The following is a 27,183-nucleotide window of genomic DNA, read 5'->3' on the forward strand; positions in this document are numbered from 1 at the left end:
GTGAAACTATACACCCTTGAGATACACCTCCTTGTATTTCTACTTCTTCTGATTTTATGTCTTCTATTCGTTTTATTATGCTTTTTGACCATCAGTACAGGTTTGAAGTTATGCTTAACGTCTCTGGTGCCTATCCTTCTCTTTACTAATGTTTCGATGAGTTGGTCGTGTCTTACTTCGTTGGTTTAGTTGGTCGGGCATTTAGTTATTAATGTTAACCTTAATGACGATACTTACTTGACAATGTTAGAAAACATCATTAAACATCTTATTGTCAAAGAAACAGAAAATCATTTAAATATTGATGGGGGTTGAAAGCTAAACGAGCGCCATCCCACTGTGTTGCAATTGTGAGGCAATTTTTAAATGATACGTTTCAGATCAATGGAATGGGAGAAGTTGTCTAATGCAAAGATAGGCAAGATCATCGCCGTTGTCAAGAGGAATTGTAAAGAGACGATGTATATAAAAGTAAATTAAAACCTGCCGTCTTATGTGAGTAAGGATGGTTGCTTTGGAAGAGCATTAAATAGTCGATTTAGTTGGTTTGCGGTAAATTTCTAATTATAAATGTTGAAAAGATTGCCTTATTAACAAATAAAAGAATGTTATTTAATTATTAGCTTTTAAGTCCATGGTAAACCTATCTTTACCTTTTGCAGAACTTCAAATTACCCCTCGATTTGTGGTCATTAAAAAAATATTTTCAATGTTATTCATTAACGCCTCTGCCAGAAATGGTAATAAATTTGAACCCACGGCTTGACTAAATTTGAGACCATCGTTTTGTTTGTAAAACGAGCGGTTGAATTGAAAGTTCTGACTTAGGCAGAGTTGCAGCAAACTTACAGAGGTTATTTCACTTATTATTAATTTCAAAGGGTCAAATTCAAGATTATCAAATGAATCAGCGTCTAAAAACTCCTCTCCTACGAGTTTACCAACTTAATGTTTTGTTTCAAACTTAACATGATGATGACAGAATCTTTAGATGTATTATTTATATGCTCAATTAATATAGAGTATATTTTCTGTCTCAGATTGCCTTTAGATTTTTCTTTCTTTTAATCGACACTGTTTTTGGTATTACCACAGTGTAGGAAGAGTAGCTATTACCCAATTATTTTTGGTGGCAAAATAAATATATAAAAGTCAGGTAATGACTAGATTTTGTAAAACATTGAAGTTTTATTTAGTTTAATAATAAAAAAGAAAAAGTTTCCAATTTAAGTCCAACCGTACGTGTTTATAGGGGCCTAAGATTTTTAGATCATGTTGATCCCAGTAAACGGAAAGGAAAACTGTACTCTCGTAATAAAATAAATCGAAAACCCCATTTCTGCAAAGAACCTTGTAGTTTCAGGTTTCCATTTTCACGGCTTTCCATAAGCTCATAGATATAATGAATTACTTTGAATTTTATTAAGTTCTACTTACAGTTCTGAAAAGGTGCTCATTTATTTTATTTACACTGAGTTACGAGGTTTGCTAATTAGAGTATTTTGGTGGTTTGCTAATAGTTTTATTTTGGAGGGATACTACAGTCAACACTCATGTATGCAGCACAAATATGGGGAAACATGCTAAGGATGGAGAAATACAGAAAAATGCTCTTATCCGCATAATATCTGCATATAGGATGACTTCCACAAGAGCATCGCAAGTTATTGCAGGCATTGCTCCAATTGACTTAGAAATCATATCCAAACTAGTCTCACAAGTACAAGAACAAAGAAAACAGTGGATTGAGGAGAAATAGCAAGAACGATGAGACAGGGAAGAGAAGACAGCTCAAGTGACGAAAAGACTCATTCCAAATGTAAAAACGTGGACGGAAAGCAAACATAGTGCACGGACTATCATCTGACTCAGGCTTTACCGGGACATAGATTTTTCAAAGCATATCAAATCGGAAAAACAGATGGAAATGACCATTATTGTGGAAAGCTCGATACAGCAGAACACACCCTGTTTGAATGTGAGGGATGGATCGTAGTAGACGAGCGGGCACCAAAGTGAATGAACAAATTACACCAGGAATCATGATTAATCTTATGACAACAAATAAAGAAACCTGGAAATACATCCACGACATGGTAAAGGAAGTACTAACCAAAAAAGAGGAAGGGAAAGACAGCAAAGCTAGTTCCATTCCCCTCCGATGTAATGCGCAAGCAGTTCCGTGGGACCCAGGAGTGAAGAGAAGGAATGAAGTTTAGTAGGTCGGTGATCCCTTGATCAGGAAGCCAACCCAGCATGCGCGAGCCCACAAGAACGCTTTAATGCCAGCTTCGCGTATCTGGACGGCAGATTATATTATCTTTTATAATTTTAAAAAATAAATAAAAAGATAGGATCTTAGAGGCCATAAAATGGGTCCATTATACTGGGGTCCAGTTAAGGTCTCAGTTAAGTCCAATAGTAGTAGTCGTTTTAACCTTCACCTTTTGTTGAAATTCGCTCACTAGACGTACAGCATCCATTACTGATTCCATTGGAATATCATGTAAGATCAGTTCGTTAGAGATCTAGAAAGGCTCTACGACAATGATGCGGATGACTTTATTTTGGATTCCCTGAAGTATAGCGATATTAGAAGCACTGGCAGTACCCCATAGTTGAATTCCGTACGATAGGCTTGAGAATAGATTTGTACAATAATATTTGGTTGCCCAGAGATAGCTTTGATCTGCGGCCACCAATCAAACAGTACAAATGTCTCAATTTATGTCGAAGTTGTTTGCGTTTTGTAAATATATGTTTTCTCCATGGTAGACGTCTATCCAAATGCATACCAAGATACTTAGCATCTTCTTGTGGAATCAGTTACAGTTGTTAATTGTTACAGGTGGGCATACTTCTTTCCGTAATGTAAATATCACATTCCTAATTTATACACAACGTCATTAGTCATTATAACACGTTTTTTACATTTGTTTATTCCATAACTGCACGTTTTTCCTGATAATTGTTTTAAAGTTTGTTATCTAGCGACCCTGTATAATCAATGTCATTTAAAACCACGCATGAAAGCTGAGATGTAGTAGAATATCCAATGAAGGACTCTGCGGAATATTGGTAAATAATGGCTTGACTTCTAAAGATAACAAGACAGGCAGCCATATGTTTTTAATGAATAAGCCAGGACTAAGTCAAATAAGACAGTTTAACCCTACACTTAGGTGAGATCCTGTGGTTTTTTACTGAATATTTGGTTAGTTTGCTGAATATTTTATTGATCCTTTTTTGATATTGTGTTTATGTTTGTTTAAGCCTAATTAACATATTCTGCCACTATTTCAGGATATTCGTATAAGCCGCTTCATGTGAAAACCTTTGAGAATTAATCTCTATCTATTTAGAGAAGCACAAGGTCAAGACGGTCTTTAACCGTCAACCCGCACGATATAACAGAGTCTCAGATCGGCCAAGGACAAACGGGATCCTTATCGGCTTCTGGAGTTTACAGGATTCCTTGCAGCTGTGGATCCGCAGACATTGGAACGACTAAACGTAGTGTCAACACAAGAATAGCAGAGCACAAGAGAAGTTGCAGACTAGGACTGACCGAAAAATCAGCGGTGGCAGAACATGCACTTTCTAGATGACATGATATTCGTTTTGAAGAGGTGGAAGTTTTGGATCGATCACAGCGTTACTATCCTAGATTAACTTGAGAAGCCATTGAGACCTTTAAGCACGAGAACATCATCAACAGAAAGGAAGAGATCACCTTGTTGAATCCGGAGTGGAAACGAACCTTGTGCCAGACTTCTTGCGTGCCGATGCGTAGCCGTTATGCGCATGTGCAGCCCCCCACGGGTATAAATACGACCGACGCTCCAGCAGTCATCGTCGAGAGGTACGGAAGAGCACTTCGACCGTTACGTCATCGCCTTTGATAATGTCCGCCGCAGATGTGGACGAAACGTTAGGAAGAAATTCCATTGGGCCACGGCTTATAAGCCCGGATAACTTTTGTATTTCAGTATTGGAATTGTTAGTTACTCGGCCGTAATTTCAGATCTGTTACTGTAAGTAAAAATGGAATCTGTTCTGCATTGGATTTTTAAAGTTGGAAAAATACGTGGCAGAAAAATCAGTTTTTGGGATTTTACAGGAAATCAGATTTTTTGAATCAACATTTGTCTTTTAAGTGTCATTTTATTGACAGCTTTCCCTTGGAACATATTTTGTCCAAAAGTCGTTGTAAAGCTTTCGGGAATTAAAACAGTACCGTCTGCGTAGTGTAGGTTGCTGTGGGCTTGAACATTTGGTATAATTCCTTCACATGCGTTTTGTAGTGCTTGTCAAAGACGGACTTTGAAAAAAGTACGCGGCCTTGCCGAACACCGCGTTTGATTCACACATTGTTTTGTGACCTGAGTAATGCTTTTGACTGCGTCACACACGATATCCACCTTGGAAAGCTCAGATAATATCAATTTAATCATAAGTCTCGTGCTGCAAAGGTCATATCTCTGTGAACGTACACAAGTTGTTCGAGTGGGAGAGGAGGAGTCATCTGAGAGTGTAATAAATATATGGGAGTCCATTAGGGCTCTATATAATTAATATAAGCGACATACCTTTCGGCAACGGTCTAGTTAAGTAGGCCCTCTTTGCGTATGACGCCACTCTGGCGCTCGGACATAGTGAGATGACCTGTTTTTTGCTCTTCTGTGGACAAAAATGTGCTCTAGAAGATTCGTTGAGCTTCGGTAACCCCCATCGCGTATCCAGTTGTCCCCTGACTATTTAAACTTGGGGACGCCCTTTTGACCTCCTCTTTAGTTCAAAGCCACTTGGAGACTCTTCTTTAACTCTAAGGTGGTCGCCAGTGCGGATTTTAGTGCTTTGCATTTGCAACTAGAGTAAGCTTCTTTTTTTTGGTAAAATGTTGCAATCACATGGAAATGTGCTCGTTCAGGTTGTAGCCTGGTGAGAGACTGGTGACAGGAGGCTTGCCCTTTTCGCCCATCAAAGAGTCAAGGTCTCTTCATTTGAGCGAGAGCCAAGGGTTTTGTTCTTTCCTTTATTTTCTAAAAACGATCCTAGGAGAGGGCTGAAATATCTAGTTAGGCACGAGAGAAGCATTCATTGCGACTCAAGTACTGATTCAGACCTGCAACGATCAAGAAAGAAAGGACTGTAATAATGCTGTGTTTCATCGATTATAAAAAGGCGGTCGACAGAGTCCAACATCATAAACTGATCCAAATCCTAAATAGATTGGACATAGACCAAAACGACATCCGCTGCATTCAAAGCCTATACTGGAACCAAATGGCTGAAGTCAGAGTTGGTAACGATCTCACAGAAGCAAGACCAATTTGTAGAGGGGTCAGACAAGGATGTGTTCTCTCCCCACTTCTCTTCAATTTATATTCTGAAGTCATCTTTCAGGAAGCAATAGACGAACGCACCGTGGCGTTAAGGTGAATGGTGTATGGGTTATGCGGACGACACAGTTCTAATTGCAGATAACATGGAGGATTTGCGGGATATGCTTGGGACTGTCGGGGAATGCAGTAAAAACAAGGGCCTCAATATCAACACCAAGAACACTAAATTCATGATAATTACTCGAAAGCAACAAGAATTTCAAAACTCAAGCCTAACATATGAGAATCAACCAATAAAGCCTGTAAATGCCCGCAGTGCGTTCATGAAATTCAAAAAAGTGCTCGCCAATACTGATTTCGATCTCGGCTTGAGAATTAGATTTGTCAAATGTTATGTCTGGACAGTGTTGCTTTATGGCATGGAGGGATGGACACTGAAAGTGAGCACTATGAACAAGCTGGAAGCATTCGAGATGTTGGTACTGAGGATTCCATGGACTGCAAGAAGAACCAACGATGGTCTTGAGAATAATCAATAAAGACCGCAAACTGTTAGACACCATTAAACGTCGAAAAACAGCATACCTGGGCCACGTAATACGCAACGAGAGGTACCAATTCCTGCAATTGATAATTGAGGGAAAGAGAGGAATCGGCAGGAAAACGATGTCATGGCTCCGCAACGTTAGGCAGTGGACAGGACTTAGGACAATGCAAGAACTAATGCATACCATACGTAATAAGGAAGAGTGGACAAAAGTGATCGCAAACATCCATTAATGGACACGCAGCCGAAGAAGAAAAATGCCCAGGTCACATTATCCCACAAGGCTAACTATTTTGCCCGATAATTAGCTCACTTTAATTTCCGAGCTGCATTGTTTGACTGTAAGTTTCAGGTTTCTCTGATAGTGATTACTTTTTTTTAAATTATACTTTGGATCAGAATACTATCAGAACAACTGCTCCTGAAGCTCGACGAGTGTTTCCAGGCTGAACCAAAATCTTGCCTGTTGCTTAATAATTTGATTTAATTTGATTTTACTATTTACTTTACTCTTTGTTGATAATCTCATGCTCAAACCAACCTTACGTGCAGCAAACACTAATTATTTAAGAACTTAATATTAAATTTGAATGATAAAAAATTACAAAGGAATATTTTTCAAAAATCACCCCGTATATGAAGCAAACATTAGAGGTTGTTTTATTACTTAGAAGTTAAATCTGATACGGCTACAAATTATAACTCCCTCGCGATTTATAACCGGAAAGTTTTAATGTTACCGTGGCTTTTGAAAGCTTATAATATGTGGCTAACAATAACCTGACCTCCACGGTTTGCCTATTTATTTCCGAGATCGCCTAACCAGCGCTATTCAGCTAACTAGGTAATTTAATTTATCAAATTAGTAGCATCGTAGAGAATGTTAATGAAGTTAAACTTACCTTTAAAAGTATGAACTAGCTGATTGGTCATAATGTGCCATAGTTGTGGATCAGTGTTTACCACTACGACAACGTGTTGTCCATTGGGAGTACATTCAATTAAGCGCACATCAGGGGTGCTCATCACTTTGCTCTGGCTTGGTAAAGGTGGTTGTAGCCAATCGTTTAACGGCACTACCAAAGGTAAAGTAAACCCATCGCACCAGGCCATTGCTGATGTGACCAAGTCGCTCATTAAGCCTCCTCCACGTTCTGTCACAGGTCGCAGCCATGAAATCAACTTGAATAGAAGAAAATAACTGTATTAAACAAATTTTTTTAAAAATAAATAAGTATCAGCTTAATATTGTCACGAATGGAAAATCCATTAATTGGAAAAATGGACTTATTAACTTAGAATATGAAATATTCGAGGATGGAAAATACTAAAATGCAAGTAGTGCATCATCGCTATTTTTGGTGGTGACAAATCCCCGCTACTGTTGGGATGCAGGCGACGAGGAATAACAAACTACGTCAGCCGGTCAAACGGGTATAAAATACCCCGATTTCGGTAGTCTAGGAGAGTGTGAAATTAGTAGGCGGTAACGCTGCTGGTATAAACCAAGAGTCGGAATGCCGACACCCCTCGAGAAAATAAATCAAGTTAAGTAGTCCATTCGTCAAAATTATTCCAACCCAAAAGTGACCAAGCCAGCCGCCAGAAAACGCTCAGCTAACCATGTAAGTGTATTCATTTTTGATTATTAATGTTTTAAAGTATCCCATGTTGGTCTATGTTGCACGGTTCCGTTTCTAAATGTTGATTAATAAATTCAGGTTGTTTTTCTAACAACTCAGTGTTTGATTCCATCCTTCTAAAACTTAGATACCGGCGCGACGTTTGACGTCGTAAGTTCGTTTAATTATTGAACCCAAATGGGCTCATAAATTAAACGTGACAATATTGAGAAGGAACACATGAAGACAATTTATATTTTACTCGATAGCTAACTCTGTTAATTTTCATCTCACAACATTATTTAAATCAGCAAAGTTGCTTTTCATGAATCGCCCGAATCTGATGTCAAAATTCACATATGTTTATCACTTGACAAATCCTTGACACATGTTTTGATTATTTTAAATAAAACACCCTGTATTTTATTTACTCAATTTGCTTTGCTTTTCCTGATTCCAAATATTGTAACGTCTAAATTGTGAACCCTTTTTGGCCAAATAAGTCATGTTTTGAGGCAGATTGTCCCAAATCTCAACCAGAGCAGCTGCTACTTGTTCGGGATTTTGAACTGCAGGAGTTATGGACCTTAATCGTCTACCTAACATGTCCCAGACATGTTCAATTGGATTAATGTCTGGAGAACATGCAGGCCACGCCATTGTTCTTATTCCGACGACATTCAAAAAGTAGGAGACACAACGACCCTTGTGACGGTGGGCATTGTCGTGCATTAGCAAAAAGTTTTCTCCGATATGGGGGGCGAATGGTACAACATGCTCTTGCAGAACATCGTAAATATATCCATCTGCATTTAAAGCTCCATTAACAACCACCAACTCTGTGCCCCTAAGTGTATTCCACCCCAGACCATCACTGAGCCTCCACCATAGGAGACAGTGGGAGTAAAATTAAATTGTTCATCTTGTTCTCCTCGGCGGCAATATAACCTTTCCCTGCCCTCGATGGAATAAACCCAAAATCGGCTCTCATCTGTGAACAAAACATTGGCCCACTGATTATTTTCCCAATTTTCGTGTTCCCTAGCAAAGCCTAGTCTGGCCACACGATGACGTCGCGGGAGACGCTTTCTTGGTTCTATAGGCCTTCAAACCAACTTCCTTAAGCCTTCTGCTAATGGTCCGAGCACTTGTTCTTCTACCAGTTCGCTTCTTAGTTGCGGTACTGTTTTACACCTATTCAATAATGTTTGCAAGACTATGAATCCGTCATCTCTAGCCGTGGTTGACCGTTCTTTTCCTTGACCTCGTCTCCTCACATAATCTCCCGTTTGTCTCCAACGTCTTACATTACGATATATCGTAGATTTTGATTTTCCTAACATGTCAGCAACATCGCTGTAACTTGTACCAATTTCAATCAACGCTACAGGCTTCGCCACATCAGTAGAAACCATATCACCCATGTTGGATTTTTAAGAATCAAAATTATGAATGTTCTTGACTTTCGCTTGACAAGAACCAATGACGTATAGCAAATTTGATTAGAAAACCATAGCAATAGATTACCTCTGAAACAGGTTTGGAAAAATAAGATCAATATCCACATTTTCTTCAAAACCCTGTATTTACTGTAATAATTGAGATATCAGAGGAAATATAAAGGCTGCAATTTGATGTTATAAACTGGTTTTAATTCTCAGTTGTTCTCTCCATAGAGTGTCTCAAAGAGCACAGAAAATTCCTTACTTTCTTTGAGTCCCTGTACATTGTCACGTTAAGGGGTAGCTCAGAGGGAAGAAATCTCAGGATTCCACAGGTAACTCGCTTTATTGTCTAAAACATACAGAGGGCGCAGAGGGCGAACGCTTTAGCGGGGATGGATGAACCCTAGACTCTTGTCCGAGAGCATTCACCGGGCCGGTAAAGACGCTGTGGTACTAGCAAAGGGAGTTAAGTAGGTACGGCAACTCTTGCTGCTCGCCCACACTATTTTCTTTGGTAGGGCTGATTCTCGGGTGTGGCACTTGGTCACCTAATGCTCCACGATTACGTTACCCAAGAGGCGTACCAAGACTAACCCAGAGATCAGTCAGTGACCTCCCTCTGGGGGAGACCCCAGAGTTCGGTGATTTAGTCGAGCTACGGTGCATCTTTTATATTCGTCAGCGAGCTCATTATGCTAACCTTGCTGAAAATTGACTAGAATGACTGGAACCAGCACGTTGAATCAGTGTTCATGATATTTGACTACTTTTTTAACGTTTTTACTTTGAAAATTGACTAGGTACGTATTTTTTATGATATAAGACAAATTTCTCAGCGTTTTGACTTTGAAAATAAACTAGAAGACTGAAAACTGTTGGCTAAGCCAATTTTCATAAATCTTAATTGATTTTCAACATGTTAGTCATTAAAATTGATTAGAATGACTGCCAATGGCCCAGTAAATCAATTTTCATGAAGATATACTATTTTCCAATATTTTGACCTTTAAAATTGACTAGAATGATTGGAAATAGCAAGTTAAATGAGTGTTCACGATATTTGGCTATTTTTTCAAAGTTTTGACTTTGCAAATTGACTAGAGTGACTGCAAATAGTCCAGTAAGTCAATAATAGTCATAAAATTTCACTGTTTTTCAATATTTTGCCTAAAATGACTGAAAATAGCCCCAACTTACCTTACTGTCCCAAACTTACCCCCCTAATGCGAAGTCTTAAACATGTAGGGCTAAAAATAAGGGACTAACCATGTAAAATACAAGTCCCCAAACATCACCTTATGGACACGTCCCGGTATCATTAAGGAAATATTGCGACATCATAAACGTTTAGTGGTCGTATAAGAAGGATATTCTAGACATTCTGGAAGCTTCAAGAAGCATGAACCGCACATATATAAACGGACCGAGCGGTCGGAGAGATGAGAACTCAACAGGGAGTTTATTAAAAGTCTCACTTATCAAAAAGAACCCAGTAAAGTGTAACATTTAGTGTCAGAAGTGGGATAAGTGAGTGAAGAATTGTACTCTACGTGAATGATGAATACTAAATCGACCGATTACGATGCAATGGCTGATATTAAGGAGAGACTTAAAATGTTTGAAGAACGACGGCGAAAGGAAAAACAAGAGGATGAAGAACGAAGACAGAAGGAAAAACAAGAAGAACAAGAACGACGACAGAGAGAAAAACAAGAGGAAGAAGAACGCCGACAACGAAAAGAGCAGGAGGAAGAAGAACGACGACAGAGAGAAAAACAAGAACAAGAACAACGACAAAGGAAAAAACAAGAGGAAGAAGAACGACGACAGAAAGAGGAACAAGAAAGTGAAGAATGCCGACAGAAAGAGCAACAAGAGGAAGAAAAACGCCAAGACAACGAACAAGCTATATTTCAAGCTCTGGAAAAAGTCAGGTCAGAGTTGAAAACCCAAGTTGATCACCAAATCGAAAAATTTTGATAAATGGACTCGAAATTTAGACAGATGGACACTAAATTTGGAAAAACTAGTAACCAGATCGAAATCTTGCTTAAGGAAATCATGATTATTCGCGAGAAACCGACGAAATCAGTCGAGATATTTCCGGCAAAAATTCAACAGATTGCGACACTGAAACAGTGAGAAGAAGAAGGAAAAGTTTGACGAGGGGTCTTCGTGGGATTTGTACAGAAGGCAGTTTGAGGTTGCTGCTATGGCTAATAGGTGGACTGAACACCAAAAAGCCACCGAGTTAGTATTGGCGCTGCAAGGTAAAGCTCTCGTAATACTTCAGAACATCTCGGAGAGTAAACAAGCAGACTCTACTCCCTTACAAATGCGCTGGAGCTAAGGTATGGGACCAAACACTTGACCCCGATCTACCAAAGCCAACTGAAGAGTAAATTGCAAGGACCATCAGAAACCTGGATTTTAGTTGGGCGGTTATATCGTCTGGCATATCCACAAGCACCCGAAGAGTGTCTGAACCAGATTGCTGTGCAAACCTTTATTGATGGTGTCAGAGGCGCAGATCTACTACTGGCGCTTCGCCTTGGCCGGTGTTTAACAACCTGACTGATGCCGTAACTTACAACCTGGAGTTCGATGTTGCAAGGAACCTCTCCTACAAAAAGAATAGTGGGACAGACGCGAAATTTTCGGAAGATCAGTGCCAAGCGGGAGACGTAGTTGTTATGGAGTTAATTGTAAAGTAGTTAGATAAACTTTTTCAATGTCTTAACCAGAACATCAAAACAAATCACCGGTACTCATCTGCTAAAAGAAACATGACGTGTTATAATTGTGGACGTAAAGGACATTACCGCTGGAATTGCAGACATCAATCTCGTTTACCGACCCCGTATAACTGGCGTAACCAGGATCAGGAAATGAAGAACCCGGAAAGACAATTACCACGATATGTAGAGGAACGTCAAGATTTTGATTGTGACTTAAGACACCGGAAAGGACAATATCATGATGGTTGGAGGATTAACCAAATCAGGAAACAAGAAGGCTACAGCAACATCAGAAGTGAAGAAAGGCGTCTCTAAGGAGGACATAATAAAAATACAGCGCTCAGACACGGATTTGAAAGTTATCAGAACATGGTTGGAGAGGGATTGAAAACCGGATTGGCAAGATATTTCCAGATATGGACAGTATAGGGTTACAGTGGAATTCGCTTCGACTGTGAGATGACTTAATTACTCGCAAATGGGAAAGTCCAGACAAAAAACGCTTTGTTTACCAAACAATAGTGCCAAATTCCTGCAAAGAGAATGTGCTACATGACAGTACCGGAGGAGGACACTTTGGTGTAAACCAGACTTTGGCTAGAATAACAGATCGATTTCTTTTCTTTTTCGACACAACTTGGCGACATCGCATCCCAGGGGTGTCCCAAACCCCCCTAAAACAAAGTCTCAAACCAAGTAAAATACAAGTCCCTAACCGGGACGTGTTCATAAACATCTACTTATGGACACGTCCCGATATCATTATGTAAGTGTTGGCTAGAAAGTTCGCGACCTCATAAACGTTTATTGGCCGTTTAAGAAGGACATTCTAGACATTCTGGAAGCTTCAAGAAGCATGATGCAAAGTGAAGCAAAAGTGCGAAATAGTGAAAAGTGGTAAACAGGACTTTAGTGGTTTAAAAGTGATTTCTAGTGTTGTGTGTTTATTAAATAAAGCCTGTTGAGTTCATTAAAAGTCTCACTTATGAAAAACAACCCAGTAAAAGTGTAATAATATATATTTTGGATATCAGAAAAAAGAGATCTTTTGATTGAGCAAATAATATACAGGGTGTTCCGTTTAATCAAAACTTGCGTGAAAAGTGATTGACAGACTTAGGAAAAATACTGCAACTTTGCTAATTTAAACTATGTTGTGAGGTCAAACTTAACGAGGTGAATATTGAGTAAATTATATACAATCACCCTGTACTTCGAATAAAAGCTTTAAAGTGGTTTCAATTTTGTTTGATAAAAATCCTCACAATAAATCTTAATTGCTTGATTCCAACCGAAAAGAAATACGGTTTATTAGCATAATTCCTTGGAATATGATTCACGTTTATTACAAGGCGCTTCGTTTAAATTTAAGAAAGCGGGAAATTTATTAAAGCAGTTACGTGGAAAAAGATCCATCTCGATTATGAAAGACGTTACAATAGTAATTTTGTAATTTTCCAGAAAGGAAGTTTGAATTTCTTTATTAGACTTCATCTGGAAATATGCGTAGGTCGTTTCAATTTAATCATCTTCCTGCATTTGATTGTCTAATTTTACATCCATTTTGCTAATATAATTATGAAATCTAATTATTCTGCACAATTGTTATTCTAAATTTAACTTTTATTCTTGTACTCTAAAACAAATTTGACAAAGCTAGTTTTTACGAGAAAACAAATTTTTAGTTTAACAGTTCTGCCGATAGATCAAATGGAATACCAAACTATACATACATATGAACACCAGAGATTCCGGAATGTTTTCATAATGAGTTTTGGGAACCAACATAATGGATACAAGTTTGTGCAATCCAATTACATTGATTCTAAAAATTATTTATGTTTCTAATAACTTGACAACTCTGCAATTTAGTATGTTATTAGCAAGTACTGCAACAAAAGCAAAACAGGTAATTAGTTAGTAAATAAATGACTTTACTTGCATAAACACCAAAAGTCCAACTATTGTCGAATTGAACTGTTTACTATTCTTGATTGCTTTAGAAACCAATCTGTCCAGTTAAAAAGCGGCACAAAGCAGTATAGTTCTCTTAATGGAAGTATAGTTCTCTTTTATCTATCAATTTTCCTCGCTTTGTAGCTAAGCAACTTTTATCCGTTCCAGTTAACTTGTCAAGTAGCGAAATATTCGAATGCTGCCTTATCGAATATTATTTGAAATATATATAGAAGTTTTGGCCTTCCGGACATCCGCTTTCAGCCGGATTTGAACCAGCGACACGCGTTTCCGGCGCAGCGCTCTACCAACTGACCAACGGACATTTTTCATACGTGTATGAAGGTTGTTAGAGAGTTAAAGGGGAAGTCATTCCAACCGAAACCAATAAGCCCGAATTTTTTCGACGTTTAAGGGTAGTCAAATATGGTAACATCGCCATTGATAGAGGAGGACTCTGGTATGGGGAAGTCAATTTTGTTAAGTCAAATGAGTTTTTACGTCCATAATTTAATCAAATTATATATAGAAATTTTGGCGTTGCGGACATTAATTAATAAAAAAATAGTGATGGGTAAATTACCGGTAAAGTAAATATTTTACTTTACCAGGAAAATTTGACCGATAATTTACCAGCAAATTACAAATACTGTGTTTCTGACAGTTCACATTTTGACACCGCTTTTCTCTCTGTACCAAATCTTGCAGTGTTTTTCAGGTTGTTGCATATGAAATTTAATGGGGATTTCAAAAATGTGCTTAAAACAGTCATTTTCTCACTCCAAGTGAGTTTTACAGGCGATTTTGCCCTGGCTGTCCTTTCAAACTGGGTTTCTGACAGTTCAAACTTTGACACCGCTTTTTTTACTGACCACCAAATTTTGTAGTATTTTTTCAGGTTATTGGATAGGAAATTTAATGAGGATTCCAAAAATGTACTTAAAGCAGTCATTTTCTCACTCCAAGTGGATTTTACAGGCGATTTTGTCTCTGACTGTCCTTTCAAATTGTATTTCTGGCAGTTCAAAGTTTAACACCGCTTTTATCCCTGACTGTACCAAATCTTGAAGAGTTTTTTTTCGGTTATTGGATAGGAAATTTAATGAGGATTTCAAAAATGTGCTTAAAACAGTCATTTTCTCACTCCAAGTGAGTTTTACAGGCGATTTTGTCCCTGGCTGTCCTTTCAAACTGTGTTTCTGGCAGTTCAAACTTTGACACCTCTTTTCTCACTGACTACCAAATTTTGTAGTGTTTTTTCAGGTTATTGGATAGGAAATTTAATGAGAATTTCAAAAATGTGGTTAAAACTGTCATTTTCACACCACAAGTGGGTTTTACAGGCGATTTTGCCCCTGACTGTCGTTTCAAATTGTATTTCTCTCAGTTCAAAATTGAACACCGCTTTGCCCCTGACTGTATTAAATTTTGAAGTGTTTTTTCAAGTTATTGGATAGGAAATTTAATGAGGATTCCAAAAATGTGCTTAAAACAGTGTCACGTTCGATTTTTGGCGTTACGAGCTGATACAGATTAGTACCCAGTTTAGTTGCGTTTATGAGATAGAGACTTATCGAGCAACAAGTAACTGTTTGCGGTTAATTTAATTTAAACTGTAATAATTTTTATTTTCTATCAATAGTGTGGGCAAACACATTTCATTTTATTGCATTTTCAGTTTCTAAAGGTACTTTTAGTAAAATGTTTTAAAGTTTTCTTAAATTCATACCTGTTTTAAGCGATTTCTAAAGTCTCAAGGTGCTGCTGCCATTTTTGGCAACCATTGCCGGTTTACCAGTTTTCAGTGTTCGATTAATGCACTATTTTACATCGCACCGAGACATTCTTAATAATTCACCGGAGCCCTATAAAAGGATTTGTTTATTTCGAATAATTTACCGGTTTATTTTGATTTGTGTTGTGGGGTTATTTCGTAACGTTGACGGCGATCAGCTGTTAGTGACTTATCGTTCGTCATCTTGAACCGTGACAGCTTTCATATTGTAGAGTTTTCCGATGTTGCCGGCTTTCATTCTTAGTTTAACGGAAACACGTGTCTCCACGTGGAGTGTTCTGATTGGTTGGCGGTGACTGCCAGTTTTTTTACTATTGTTGGAAGGGTTTTTCTTCATCGGTTTCTTTTTAATTGCTTTCCTGTTGGACCTTCAAAGAAACTTACACGTATCACGTGGGCTTTAAGAGGAATCGCCATTTTGTAGTACCGATTACGGGATTTTAGTGCGACCTCTTTTTAATAAAAACGGGAGTTATTTGGAGGAGTATATCGAGTTTTGTTGGGAACTTCGTTTTTCTCGCTGTATGCGGATTTATAAGCCTTAAAAGTGGTGTGATTTTCTTGTGGAGTGGTGAGTTGGTGAGTTTGAGGTTAAGTTTTACCATGTGGTTATTTCACTTAGGGAATTAATTTGACCATTAGATTGACCTGAGAGACCTGAGGCAGTCTTGTAGTACCTTTGATTCGATCTGTTTGGTGGCAGTGTCGCCCAAGTAAGTTTGATTTTGGCCATTTCCAATTTAGCCTCCGGCTAAAACACGTGCCTTCTTCATTTCAATAGCAGTTAGCGGAGTCTTCAATCTGTGACTACACACAATTTCCTGCAGGCTTATCTTTACACTGGGCTACAGCGCCGCGAATAGCCTTATTCGTTTGGCTAGCTTACCAGGGTTGCCCGACTACATCTCTTGGACACTGGGCTGTGACGCTTAGATCGATAGCGGATAGCAGTACACTTGCTTTGTACAGAAAGTAAAATTAGTTTAAGAATCGGATCAAGCACTGAAGTGTGTTGCTTGTTTGACGAAGCGACTGGAAACCCATAATAAAAAAACATCTGGGGGTAACTGAATTTTGACTGTTTTATTGTTGCTGCAACCTCAAACCTCTCTTTCAGCTATCGTTCTGTGTTGAAGGCTTACTACAATTATTTTCTTGTAAATTAATTGATATTACTTGGCAGGTTTCATTTTGTTTTTTTTAGTCCTATTTGTTGTCCTGATTACTGGTTTATTGAACTCCAAATACCAACTTTGGCATTTTCTGATTTATTGGCTAAAATCAGTGGCGCAGAGAACCACCCCAACGCTCTTAACCAACTGAGCATATTAGTCGAGCTTAATTTGCCGCAAACTTTACGTTCAATACGCCAGGACATCAGTGTTTAACTTTCACTTAGTTTTAAATTCCAGCAATTTTCTTTTACGAAAGAAAATCCGTGGCAGCAGTCATTTTCTCACTCCAAGTACGTTTTACAGGCGATTTTGTCTCTGACTGTCCTTTCAAATTGTATTTCTGGCAGTTCAAAGTTTAACGCCGCTTTTATCCCTGACTGTACCAAATTTTGAAGTGTTTCTTCAGGTTATTGGATAGGAAATTTAATGAGAATTTCAAAAATGTGGTTAAAACTGTCATTTTCACACTACAAGTGGGTTTTACAGGCGATTTTGCCCCTGACTGTCGTTTCAAATTGTATTTCTCTCAGTTCAAAATTTAACACCGCTTTTCTCCCTGACTGTATTAAATTTTGAATTGTTTTTTCAGGTTATTGGATAGGAAATTTAATGCGGATTCCAAAAATGTGCTTAAGACAGTCATTTTCTCACTCCAAGTGGGTTTTACAGGCGATTTTGTCGCTGACTGTCCTTTCAAATTGTGTTTCTGAAAGTTCAAACTTTGACACCGCTTTTCTCACTGACTACCAAATTTTGTAGTGTTTTTTTAGGTTATTGGATAGGAAATTTAATGAGGATTCCAAAAATGTGCTTAAAATAGTCATTTTCTCACTCCAAGTGAGTTTTACAGTCGATTTTGTCCTTGACTGTCTTTTCAACTGTGTTTCTGGCAGTTCAAAGTGTTTAAACTCTCCCTGACTGTGTTTTTTTAGGTTATCGGATAGGAAATTTAATAAGAATTTCAAAAATGTGGTTAAAACTGTCATTTTCTCACTAAAAGTGGTTTACAGGTGATTTTGTTCCTGTGCTCTGTCAAACTGTGGTCAAAAGTTGCAAAAATCTGGGTTTAGAAAAGTTATCTTGTAGTTTTCGATACAAAACGTATATCTGAGATTTATGACAGGTATTTTAACAGTGGTCACGAGACTGCCTAGCTAAATTATCTCTGTGACTGATGTCAAAAGTGTCAAAATTTGCCTAGAATTTGAAAAAAATACATTTTAACAGATTTCTTGCAGTTTTCGAATCCAGACGTGTTTCTGAGATTTATGACAGTTATTTTGACAATTGTCAGTAAATTACTGGTAAATTAGAATTTTTTTTACCTGCTAATATATTGAGATTTGCATCATTTTTCATCGAAATTAATGAAATCTAATGACAAACTGTAAAAAACCTGTAAGTATGAATGTAGTAATGAGCACAGTGCAAAAAAAGACTGTACAATTTCTGTCACATAAACGTGAAATCACAAATTTCAAATTCATCACATAAAATAATATCTATATTCTTTGATAATATGGAACTAATTTTTCCTGGTATTTCTGTCTTGAATTCAGCATCTTTAAGGTTTTTAGTCTTCCTATCAAATGATTCAGTAATGTCATGCTTATTTTCTATTTGCTGAGCCATTCTTAAGGCTGATAGAATATGGTATAAACTGTGAAAGATACATAGACTAAATTCAAGAAACTTGTCAACTTAAACTTTGTTTCTACTACTTAATGTGCCAAAAAGTGTCAAATTGTTTACAAGGCAAACAGAGACTTTCTAAGAATCGAATTCATCGAATAAAAACTTTTCGAATGGATCAGTTAAATTCTTTTAGCTTTTCTACTGTTGTAGACTAAAATTGTCCAGACGTAATGTCCACAATCTACTAGTAACGTCGTCGTAGATTTAAATTGCGGAGAAACGAAGGACTCCAATCATTAATGAAAAAGGAAATTGACCAAGATCACTACTGCACGATCCTACCGAGTGCGCCACTCGAATAAACTCAACCTAAAAAACTGTTTTCAAGGACAATTTGTATTGAATTAAACTACAAATGTAGAACAAGGAAAGAAAACACAAAATTGTTTGTCTTTTTAGTGTTTATTGTTGAAATTTGTTTAGGCTTATTCTTAGATTGCCATCTTCCTATAAACGTTCATATATAACTAAAGTATGTTGTTATTCGGAAAAGAATATTAAATTTTACAACTCATTTAGTACTTTCGAGTACTATTTTACATCTCCTTTTAGCTGCTTTGCCAATTTGGTTGAGACCTGCAGTTTATCGAGTGTTCCGAACTACGTTCCTCGGTCATATTCATTATCCTCATACAGCTATGTAGTATCCTCTATCCCGCGCTGCCTTTTCATTATTCAGATCATCTGACCATCTAGTGAGCGGTCTGCTTTTGCTGCAAAGTACGTGATCTGTAGGTCTCCATTCGGTTATGTTTATCGTCCATCTGCCATTGTTTATTCTAGTCACGTGAACTGCCCAGTTCCACTTGAGATTTGATATTCTTACGTTATGGCATCCGTAACACTTCTACTTCTCATCTACGCATTAGGAACCCTATCTCTCAGAGAGAAACCCAATATCGCTCTTACCTTGCTTCTCTGTGTCACTTTTAGTTAAAGTCAGTGTTTCGGCTGCATATGATAACACAGACAAAACACATTGGCTATCGATCCTTTTCTTCTGACATATGGGAATATTGGATTTTAAGATGTAGTTCAGTTTTCCAAAGGATACCCAGATGAGACCTATTTTTCTGCCGATTTCACAAGTTTGATTATCTCTTCCCAATCGTAGTTCCCAGTTAATTATAGGACCATACTTGCACAATATGTTTATCTTTAGATTTTTCCTGGTGACTAGATTTGTTCTGAACTTGGTTTTGTTGATGTTGATATTCAGCTCAACTTTTTGGATGCTAGTTCCACTTCCTTTAGCATCTCTTTTAGTTTATCAACAAGCCTGGTCCTTTCGGAGGAAGCTGGCAGGTGCTAATTGCATTTCTCGAGAAAACATTCCTATTACACCAAATGCATCACATATAACTAACACACCTAAAGCAGCTAAGGGCCGTGGACATAAAACAAAGATAAAACGTGAGCCTTATTTACGACCGCATAGAGACTACAGCTGCTTGTAAGCAAATTAAAGCAGGGAAAGATAAAAAAATGATGGAATTCATTTTACACAGCGGCAAATTTACACAAAAGTGGCTCGCTTGCTTGTATACAGATGTTTTAAGGCAAGATATGCTCGCCACTAAAGCAGGTGAAAATCATAGGCATCCTAAAACCTGTAAAACCCAACAATAAGCCAGAGCTACCGACCTATTTCGTTGCTGAGTGTAATTTACAAACTGTTAGAGCGACTTATCTACAACAGAATATGCTGCTCAAGAATCCTAAAGAGCGTACCAATAGAGCAGGTCGGCTTTTGACCAAACAGAAGCTGAGCTGATCAGGTCTTATCCCTGACAGCTTTCATAGAGGCTGGATTTCAAAGACAGTTAAAAACATCAGCTGTATTCAATGATCTTACAGCAGCCTATGAAACAGTTTGAAGGCATGGCTTGGTCTGTAAGTTTGCACGGGAGATATCTCGTCTGAAGACAATTAAGCTAATTGAGGACATAGTTATTTTAGGTAATTCACAAAGTGAAATAATGAAGCTGAACAACGGTTTACCCCAATGATCGGTATTGGCACCACTCCTCTTCAATCTGTATATAGTCGACATGCCTGAAACAGTATCAAGGAGATTTGGATATGCAGATGACTATAGGCAATAGCTACGCAAGGTAAGCACCTCGAAGTAGCAGAAACAATTTTTAGTAAAGATTTAAACACCGTAAGTTGAGACCAACTAAGCGTAGCAAAAACTGAAAGCTAATGTTTTCATTTAAATAGCAAATTGGCCAACAAAGAAATTGAGGTATTTTTTGAAGAGAAATTACTGACACATAATAAAAACCCAAAATACCCCGCAGTTACCCTGGATTCCTATCCATATAGTGAGTATCCTCACTTTCCTATAAAAAGCGTATCGGCAAAAGTTAAAACCAAAAATAATATCGTGCAGAAATTGTGTGGTGCCACATGAGGATCTTCGGCGACCGCTTTGAGATCTTCAGCTTTGGGATTGGCACATTCGGCTGCGGAGTAATGTGCCCCAGTATGGCTCAACAGTGCACATACCAAACTGCTGGATCGCCAACTACTATGCGCCTCATATCAGGCACTATTAAATCTACTCCAGTTGACTGGTTGCACCTCTTGAGTCATATACCACTTCCAAACCTCCGAAGGCAAGAACCCCCGAACTCCCTGCAAACTCTGATATGAATGATCTGCGAATAAACAGACTTCGATCTAGACACTCCCTTTTGACAGAAGCTAGTTCTAGAAAGAGAGATGGGAGAGACATGCATGCATTTAGCCGAAAGCCTGATGATACCGTGCATAACGGAGAAGTCACCGGGTTTTGACCTACCACGGAAAACTTGGTGCACACTTAACCGAATCCGGACGAGCTATGGTATAAGCAAAGATTCCCTGTTCAAATGGGGGGAAAACAATCCCCACAGTGGGACTGCAGCGCTGATAGACAAACTGTCGGGTACCTTGTGGAAGAGTGTCCACTAAGATCGTAAGATGACGACCCGACTGATTTTCTGTTTGCGACTGAAAGTACAATAGAATATATAAATAACTTAGATGTACGTTTGTAACCAATGTTTGTGACTGTATCCATTTTCTATATACAACTTTTTATGTTTTCATTCCTATGTTTTACTTTTTTGAGATGTTTATAAGGCATACGATAGATAAATAAACAATACTTTATCGAATTTGCCTGTGATTAATACCAGGTCATTGGCGAAGCGAAGATGGCTCACCTTCTTGCCATTGATGTTAATCCCAAAGCTTTCATTCTTAGTTCTCTTAAACATGTAACCAATAGGTTGTTGTTGTTGGTGATGCGGGGAGCTATTTAGGCCAGGTATACGCATAGGCCTCAGATGGCCCCGTCGCGTCCCGCTAACCGGAGCTACAGCAGTCCCGTTGATTCAAAGAATCTAACGATGCTGGTCGGATGCAGCTCCCTTAGTTCCCTGTGACACAGCGTTGGCTGTCCCAGGTAGGTGCGACGAAAGCGAGAATAGGCGGGGCAGTCACTAAGTACATGCCCCGGTGTTTCTTCGTCCTCCAAGCAGCCTCTGCAGGCCGGGTTTTCGTGAATTCCCAGTCTGTGCATATGCCGCGCCAGGTGACAGTGACCCGTCATTAGACCAGTCACACCGTTCGTAGTTTACCTCTGTTTAGGTTTAGCAGAAGTTTAGTTCGTTTAGGGCACGGACCAGATATTAGGTCCTTTGCCTGTCAGTTGCCCAGCGTTTCTGGAAGAGTTTTCTAGCCATATCTTCTATTGAGCGGACCGCCGTGCTATAGGAGATCCCCACACTAGGTTCAGGTCCTGAAAGCGGTTCCCTAGTTCCAAGGCCGGCAAGTCTGCCTTCATGTTGCCGGATACACCCGTGTGTCCCGGCACCCACGCGAGGTATACCCCGCCGCCCCGAGACAGAACCTCCAAGGTACTTTTACACTCCATTACCAGCTTGTACCGCACCTCATCGGCCTCAATGGCCCTGATGGCAGCCTTACTGTCGGAGCAGATGACTGTTTTGCCACCCCTCTTCGGGTCGGATAGGAGAACCAGCCCGCAGACAAGGATGGCATATACTTCAGCCTGAAAGACTGTAGTGTAACTACCGAGAGCGATACTCTGTGATAAGCGTCCGGAGCTGGCAAAAATGCCGGCCCCCGCGCGTCCTGCAACCAATGATCTATCTGTGTGTACCAGACGTCGCTATTCCGGAGGAATTCCGGTCCGTAATCGGCCCCCCACTCTTCTCTATCAGGAACTATGACTTTGAAGAGATTTGAGGGCACGAGCTTGGAGGTCTGATGATCGCCTGGCATCAGTAGGAGCGGACACTGGTCTGTGGCCCAGCCCCATATCCTGCCGTGCCCAAATGAGCAGGCTTGTAGTTGGCCGCCCACGTGCAGCCTGTAAGCTGCGCGCGTGGCCTCCATTCTCACGCACAGTTTGAGGGGCATGAGGTTTAACATCACCTCCACGGCCCTAGAAGGAGCGGTCCTCATTGCCCCTGTCACCGCCAGGCACGCCGCTCTTTGGACTTTGTCCAGTTGAACCAATAGGTTAAAAGAAGTCAAGAGTATCTTCATTGAATCTAATGACTGTATTCGCTTTCTTATAAATATGCTCGATAAGTTGACTAAGACAAGTTGATGTAAGGGTGATCGACTCTGGAAATCCGCGAAGGCTTGGAGCATCTACGATGGTCCACTGTATCGAAAGCTTTTTCGTAGTCCGCAGAAAGGAGCACCAAAGGCTTATTGTACTACATACATTTTCCAATAAGAATTTTCATTGTGTGGAGGTGGTCATTGGTGCCAAAAAGCTCTTACGGAATCCTGCCGGTGCGTTTGATTGATAAAGATCATCTTTCGTTAAAAGACTTTTGATAATGATTCTCCTAACTAGTATATAAATCTGCAAAATTAAGCTGATTGGCCTATAATTGTGTACTGGTGCTATGTCACATTTCTTATGCAGCAATATTATGATGGCCTTATCCCATGCATTTCGGTTATATTACTATATAGTAAATGATCTACAAACTAGGTGTGTGCTACTACGCTGTTTTTATCTCACAGGTTATCCGATATTATCCGGCCTGGTTACTGGCGTGAGAGGAGGTAGAGAGAAGAACGTAGCAATTTGACCATTTTGTAAAAATCAGCCTCACTGGTATCAAAAATTAGTTTTACCAACTTGGCCACCCAGCTGAGTTAGCCGATGAAAATAAACGTAAGCAACGTAAGCAAACCGCATAAACGTTAAAAGAATCTTTCTAAATAAAATAATATTTGACATTGTCTTGTCACAATGACTGTGCCCTAGATAATAGCAAATCACTTAGCTTAAACAAAATGTACTTAACGGAAATTACTGAAGCCAAAAGGCAGTATAAACACTACGCTCATATCGAGCTCATTCAATCGGCTTATTCAGTCAGATCACAGAAACATCCACTGCAATAGCGACATAAACGGATTCGACTGACTATTGTTATGAAAATTACGTTTCATGGTGGAGTGTTTCCTGAAGTACCTATTACTTGATTTTCATTGCATTTAAAATGTTGCTTCTTTTAACGATTTATTACACATACCTCAGTTTGAAATAAGTTTAACTTAATAACTAGTTCCAGAAAAATTAATATAGATGTTGATTAAATAGTAATACTCACCTGAGTTCCCAACTGAAAAGTATCTCGTGTCAAAACATCAGTAGATTTCCAAATAGAGTAATAAACGAGCTCAATTTCTCGATCTAATAGATAACATCGGACGTGCTCTAATAGACACCTCAGATAGCTGACAGAAAATGTTTGGAGCTAAAAAAGAAAATGAAAAATTGATTTTAAAGAAGCTGGTTCTTCATTATCTCTATCGGGCATATTTCTTTGCTTTACGGGGTCGATAAAAGTGTGATGGTGCAATAAAAAGGGGAATCGTTATTATTATTTAGTAGCTTAGACAGGCAACTGACCCGGCATACAAATTTAATATCAGAATCGATACCGCCATTTACTGATATTGAGCTATAGAAAAGAGCCTTTCTCGAATTTCTGGGCGATACCTTCTACATAACTTAACACAGTATTAAATTTCGATCAAACTGGATTGAGAATATTACTTTAATAACAAAAATATTTTAGACAGATGGCAAATATTTACCGTTCTTTTTTACTGAGATTGTTATTTATGTAACATTCCTAGTTGTTTTAAAGCATTATTTGCCAGTAAAAGCCCTTTTCAAGTATCATAACAGTTACGTTAGTTCACTATTTAACTCTTCAGAAGACCGGAAATCAATGATCATAATAAAACCCGAAACCGACGAGACTAAAAGTAATTTGTCATAACCAGAAATAAGAAATTCTGCGGAGCTGTAAAGAGACAAAGCAGAGGAAAGATTTCTAATAAGCTCATCAATCTTTTATGAACTCAATGGGAAAACATGTTCACCCACGACAAAAACAACAGAAATCTTTTCTTTGCCTTTCGTACATTTCCTAAATACGCAAACTTCTGATGTTAAAAAAGCACTTACCGCAGCTAGTAAGAAGTCGTAATTGCACATGCAGAGGGTTTTTAATTTGGTTATATCACCACTTTTCAGTAAGTGGATCCAGGCTTCCTCCACATGTCTTAATCGGTACGTTACATCTTTATGCAACGTGGATTGAAATGGCGTTTCTTTTATCTCTGAGAGTAAAGGAGCTGAAATCGTAAAGTAAAATCGTGGGTGGACAAAGCCAAACAAATTTAGACAGTGATAATTCACAGTTTCAATAACACCATCAGTTCTATTAAGATCACAGAGTCTCATTTCAAAAAATTTTTGTTTTTTGATTGGCGAAGTTAGTAGGATATGCAAAATTATAGGGGCTTTGATAACACATAAAAAGCATCACAAATTAAATATACTGGACTCAAATTCTTACTTGTACATTTCTCTATACTATAGCTTAACTAGTTAACAGCTTACACATGTTTTATATAGCGCCGACCGTATCATTGCTAAATTAGTATTTAATACAATATTCAACAGTTCTCCTTGATGAGTATTCCAGGTATATGCATGTCAAGTAAGTCTAGTTATTGTTATATACAGGGCGTTTCATTAATGAAAAAATAGATCCGTAACAATATTTAGAATTACAGCTGGATGTTGTTCGAATATGACATGACAACTTTAAATTACGGTATGGTAATTTGTAACTAAAATCACAGGATCACATTTACTTTCTACAAGGGCACAGAGGAATGGGATGATTGATGGGGTTTCATTCCGCTGTGTCCTTGTACAGGATAACTGTGATTTCGGTATTTCTGTTGAGGTTTCAGCTACGTGTTATAATGTTAGCGTTATTTACCTTGTCAATGTTTCACATCAGGAATTTAAAGTCTATCCAAATCCGAAGCGTTACTTGAAATAATTATAATATATACTGCTCAGCATCACGTCAACCGAAAAATTCAGCGATTCAATAATTTTTGAACACATTTCTTTTCCACCTGGTAGTAGCGAAGGTGTGAGGAATTGGGCACCTTGCTGAAACTATGCTACCGGAACTAATAGAAATATAAACCTCCGAAAGACAAAAAAAATATTGGGACTTGGAACGTCCGGGGGCTGGTGCAACACCCTGGAAAACTGCAAACCATAGAGAGGTAAATGGAAACTCATGATCTAGATATGCTAGGACTCTTAGAAGCACATTGGCGAGGTAACCAGAACAAGGTAACAAGACACTTCAGAACAAATGGTGTTTGTTCTGAAGTGTCCATTACCACAATAATTCCAATAATTGAGCCTACGAAACTGAATAACTCTGTTATTAAATACTGTTATTGGTCAAGTCATCAATGCATTCTACGGACATCTTGAAGAGGTCCTCACCACCATACCAAACAGCGACCTGCTATTCATCCTGTTGATTTTAGTTCGAGAGTCGGAAAAGCTTCAGAAGACATCGGACATATTATGGAACAGTTTGGACTAGGCCAGAAGAATGAGAGGGGAGATTGACTCATAGAATTCTTTATGCAAGAATCTTGCAGTTACCACTCTCTTTAAACACCATCCTCGAAGGCAATTTATGTGGTGGAGCCTAGACGGCCAAATCAAGAGCCAGATTGACTACATTTCACCTCCGGAGCGGACTGCGGAAGCGATTACCAACTTTTAGTCCTGAATTTTAGACTACGTTTTAAAGTAGTGCCTCGAAGACAAATTAAGAGAACCATGGTACCGCATCCATCAGAAATCCAGAATTTTCAGGTGGACATTGAAAACAAACTCTTCCCGGTTCAAGTAAAAAACGATCCTGAAAATAGTTGGAAATACTTGTTGAATTACCAATTAGCGCAAAGCGTAAACCATGGATTATGGGTCACACACGTCGGATTTAATTCAACGTAGGAAAGATCTTAAGCAGAAAGCAGATGCAACCGATGCCTACAGAAGCTTGTCAAAAGAAGTCCAAAAACTATGCCGCAAAGACAAAGAGAAATACATCGCCAATATATGTAAAGAAATAGAAGAGAAGATCATGGAAACACAAATGAGCCTAGAGACTTATTTAACAAAATGAAACTGGCAACAATAGAGTTTAAATCACAGAATGGGTCTGTTTTGAACAATGAGGAAAATCTGAAAACCGATATTGAAGAGATCGTAAAAACGTGGAGGATTTACTGTGCGAATCAGTGCAGGAATGAACGGACTCCGCAAGAAAACTTATGACGAAGTAAATATTCCAGAGAACCAAAGTTCTCTTAAAAATCATAAAAACTAGACTGAAAGCCTATTTATACCACCAAATACAGTCAGGGTTTGTAAAAGGAAAATGAACTACAGAACAAATACTAAATCTGTGATAGCTTATTGAAAAA

General features: G+C 38.6%; 1 protein-coding gene and 1 long non-coding RNA gene across 2 annotated transcripts in view; one reads left to right on the forward strand and one right to left on the reverse strand.

The window, feature by feature from the left end:
• The window catches only part of LOC145738810 (protein qui-1), a 294,747-nt gene that overhangs the window by 84,047 nt on the left and 183,517 nt on the right, over window positions 1-27,183 (reverse strand). Inside the window, exons 17-19 of the mRNA XM_081993876.1 lie at window positions 24,836-25,005; window positions 23,970-24,116; window positions 6,795-7,074 (exon numbers count right to left, since the gene is read on the reverse strand). Coding sequence (XP_081850002.1) covers window positions 6,795-7,074; window positions 23,970-24,116; window positions 24,836-25,005 — 597 coding nt within the window. The remainder of the gene's footprint in view (window positions 1-6,794; window positions 7,075-23,969; window positions 24,117-24,835; window positions 25,006-27,183) is intronic.
• LOC145738814 (uncharacterized) lies at window positions 15,716-16,520 on the forward strand. Its single transcript, XR_014180874.1, has 3 exons — window positions 15,716-16,027; window positions 16,091-16,161; window positions 16,230-16,520. It is a non-coding gene; the product is annotated as an uncharacterized LOC145738814 (long non-coding RNA).

This window comes from Ips typographus, linkage group LG16 (genome assembly GCF_016097725.1).
Source record: "Ips typographus isolate SLU linkage group LG16, UJ_Ityp_2.0, whole genome shotgun sequence".
Lineage (NCBI taxonomy): Eukaryota > Metazoa > Arthropoda > Insecta > Coleoptera > Curculionidae > Ips > Ips typographus.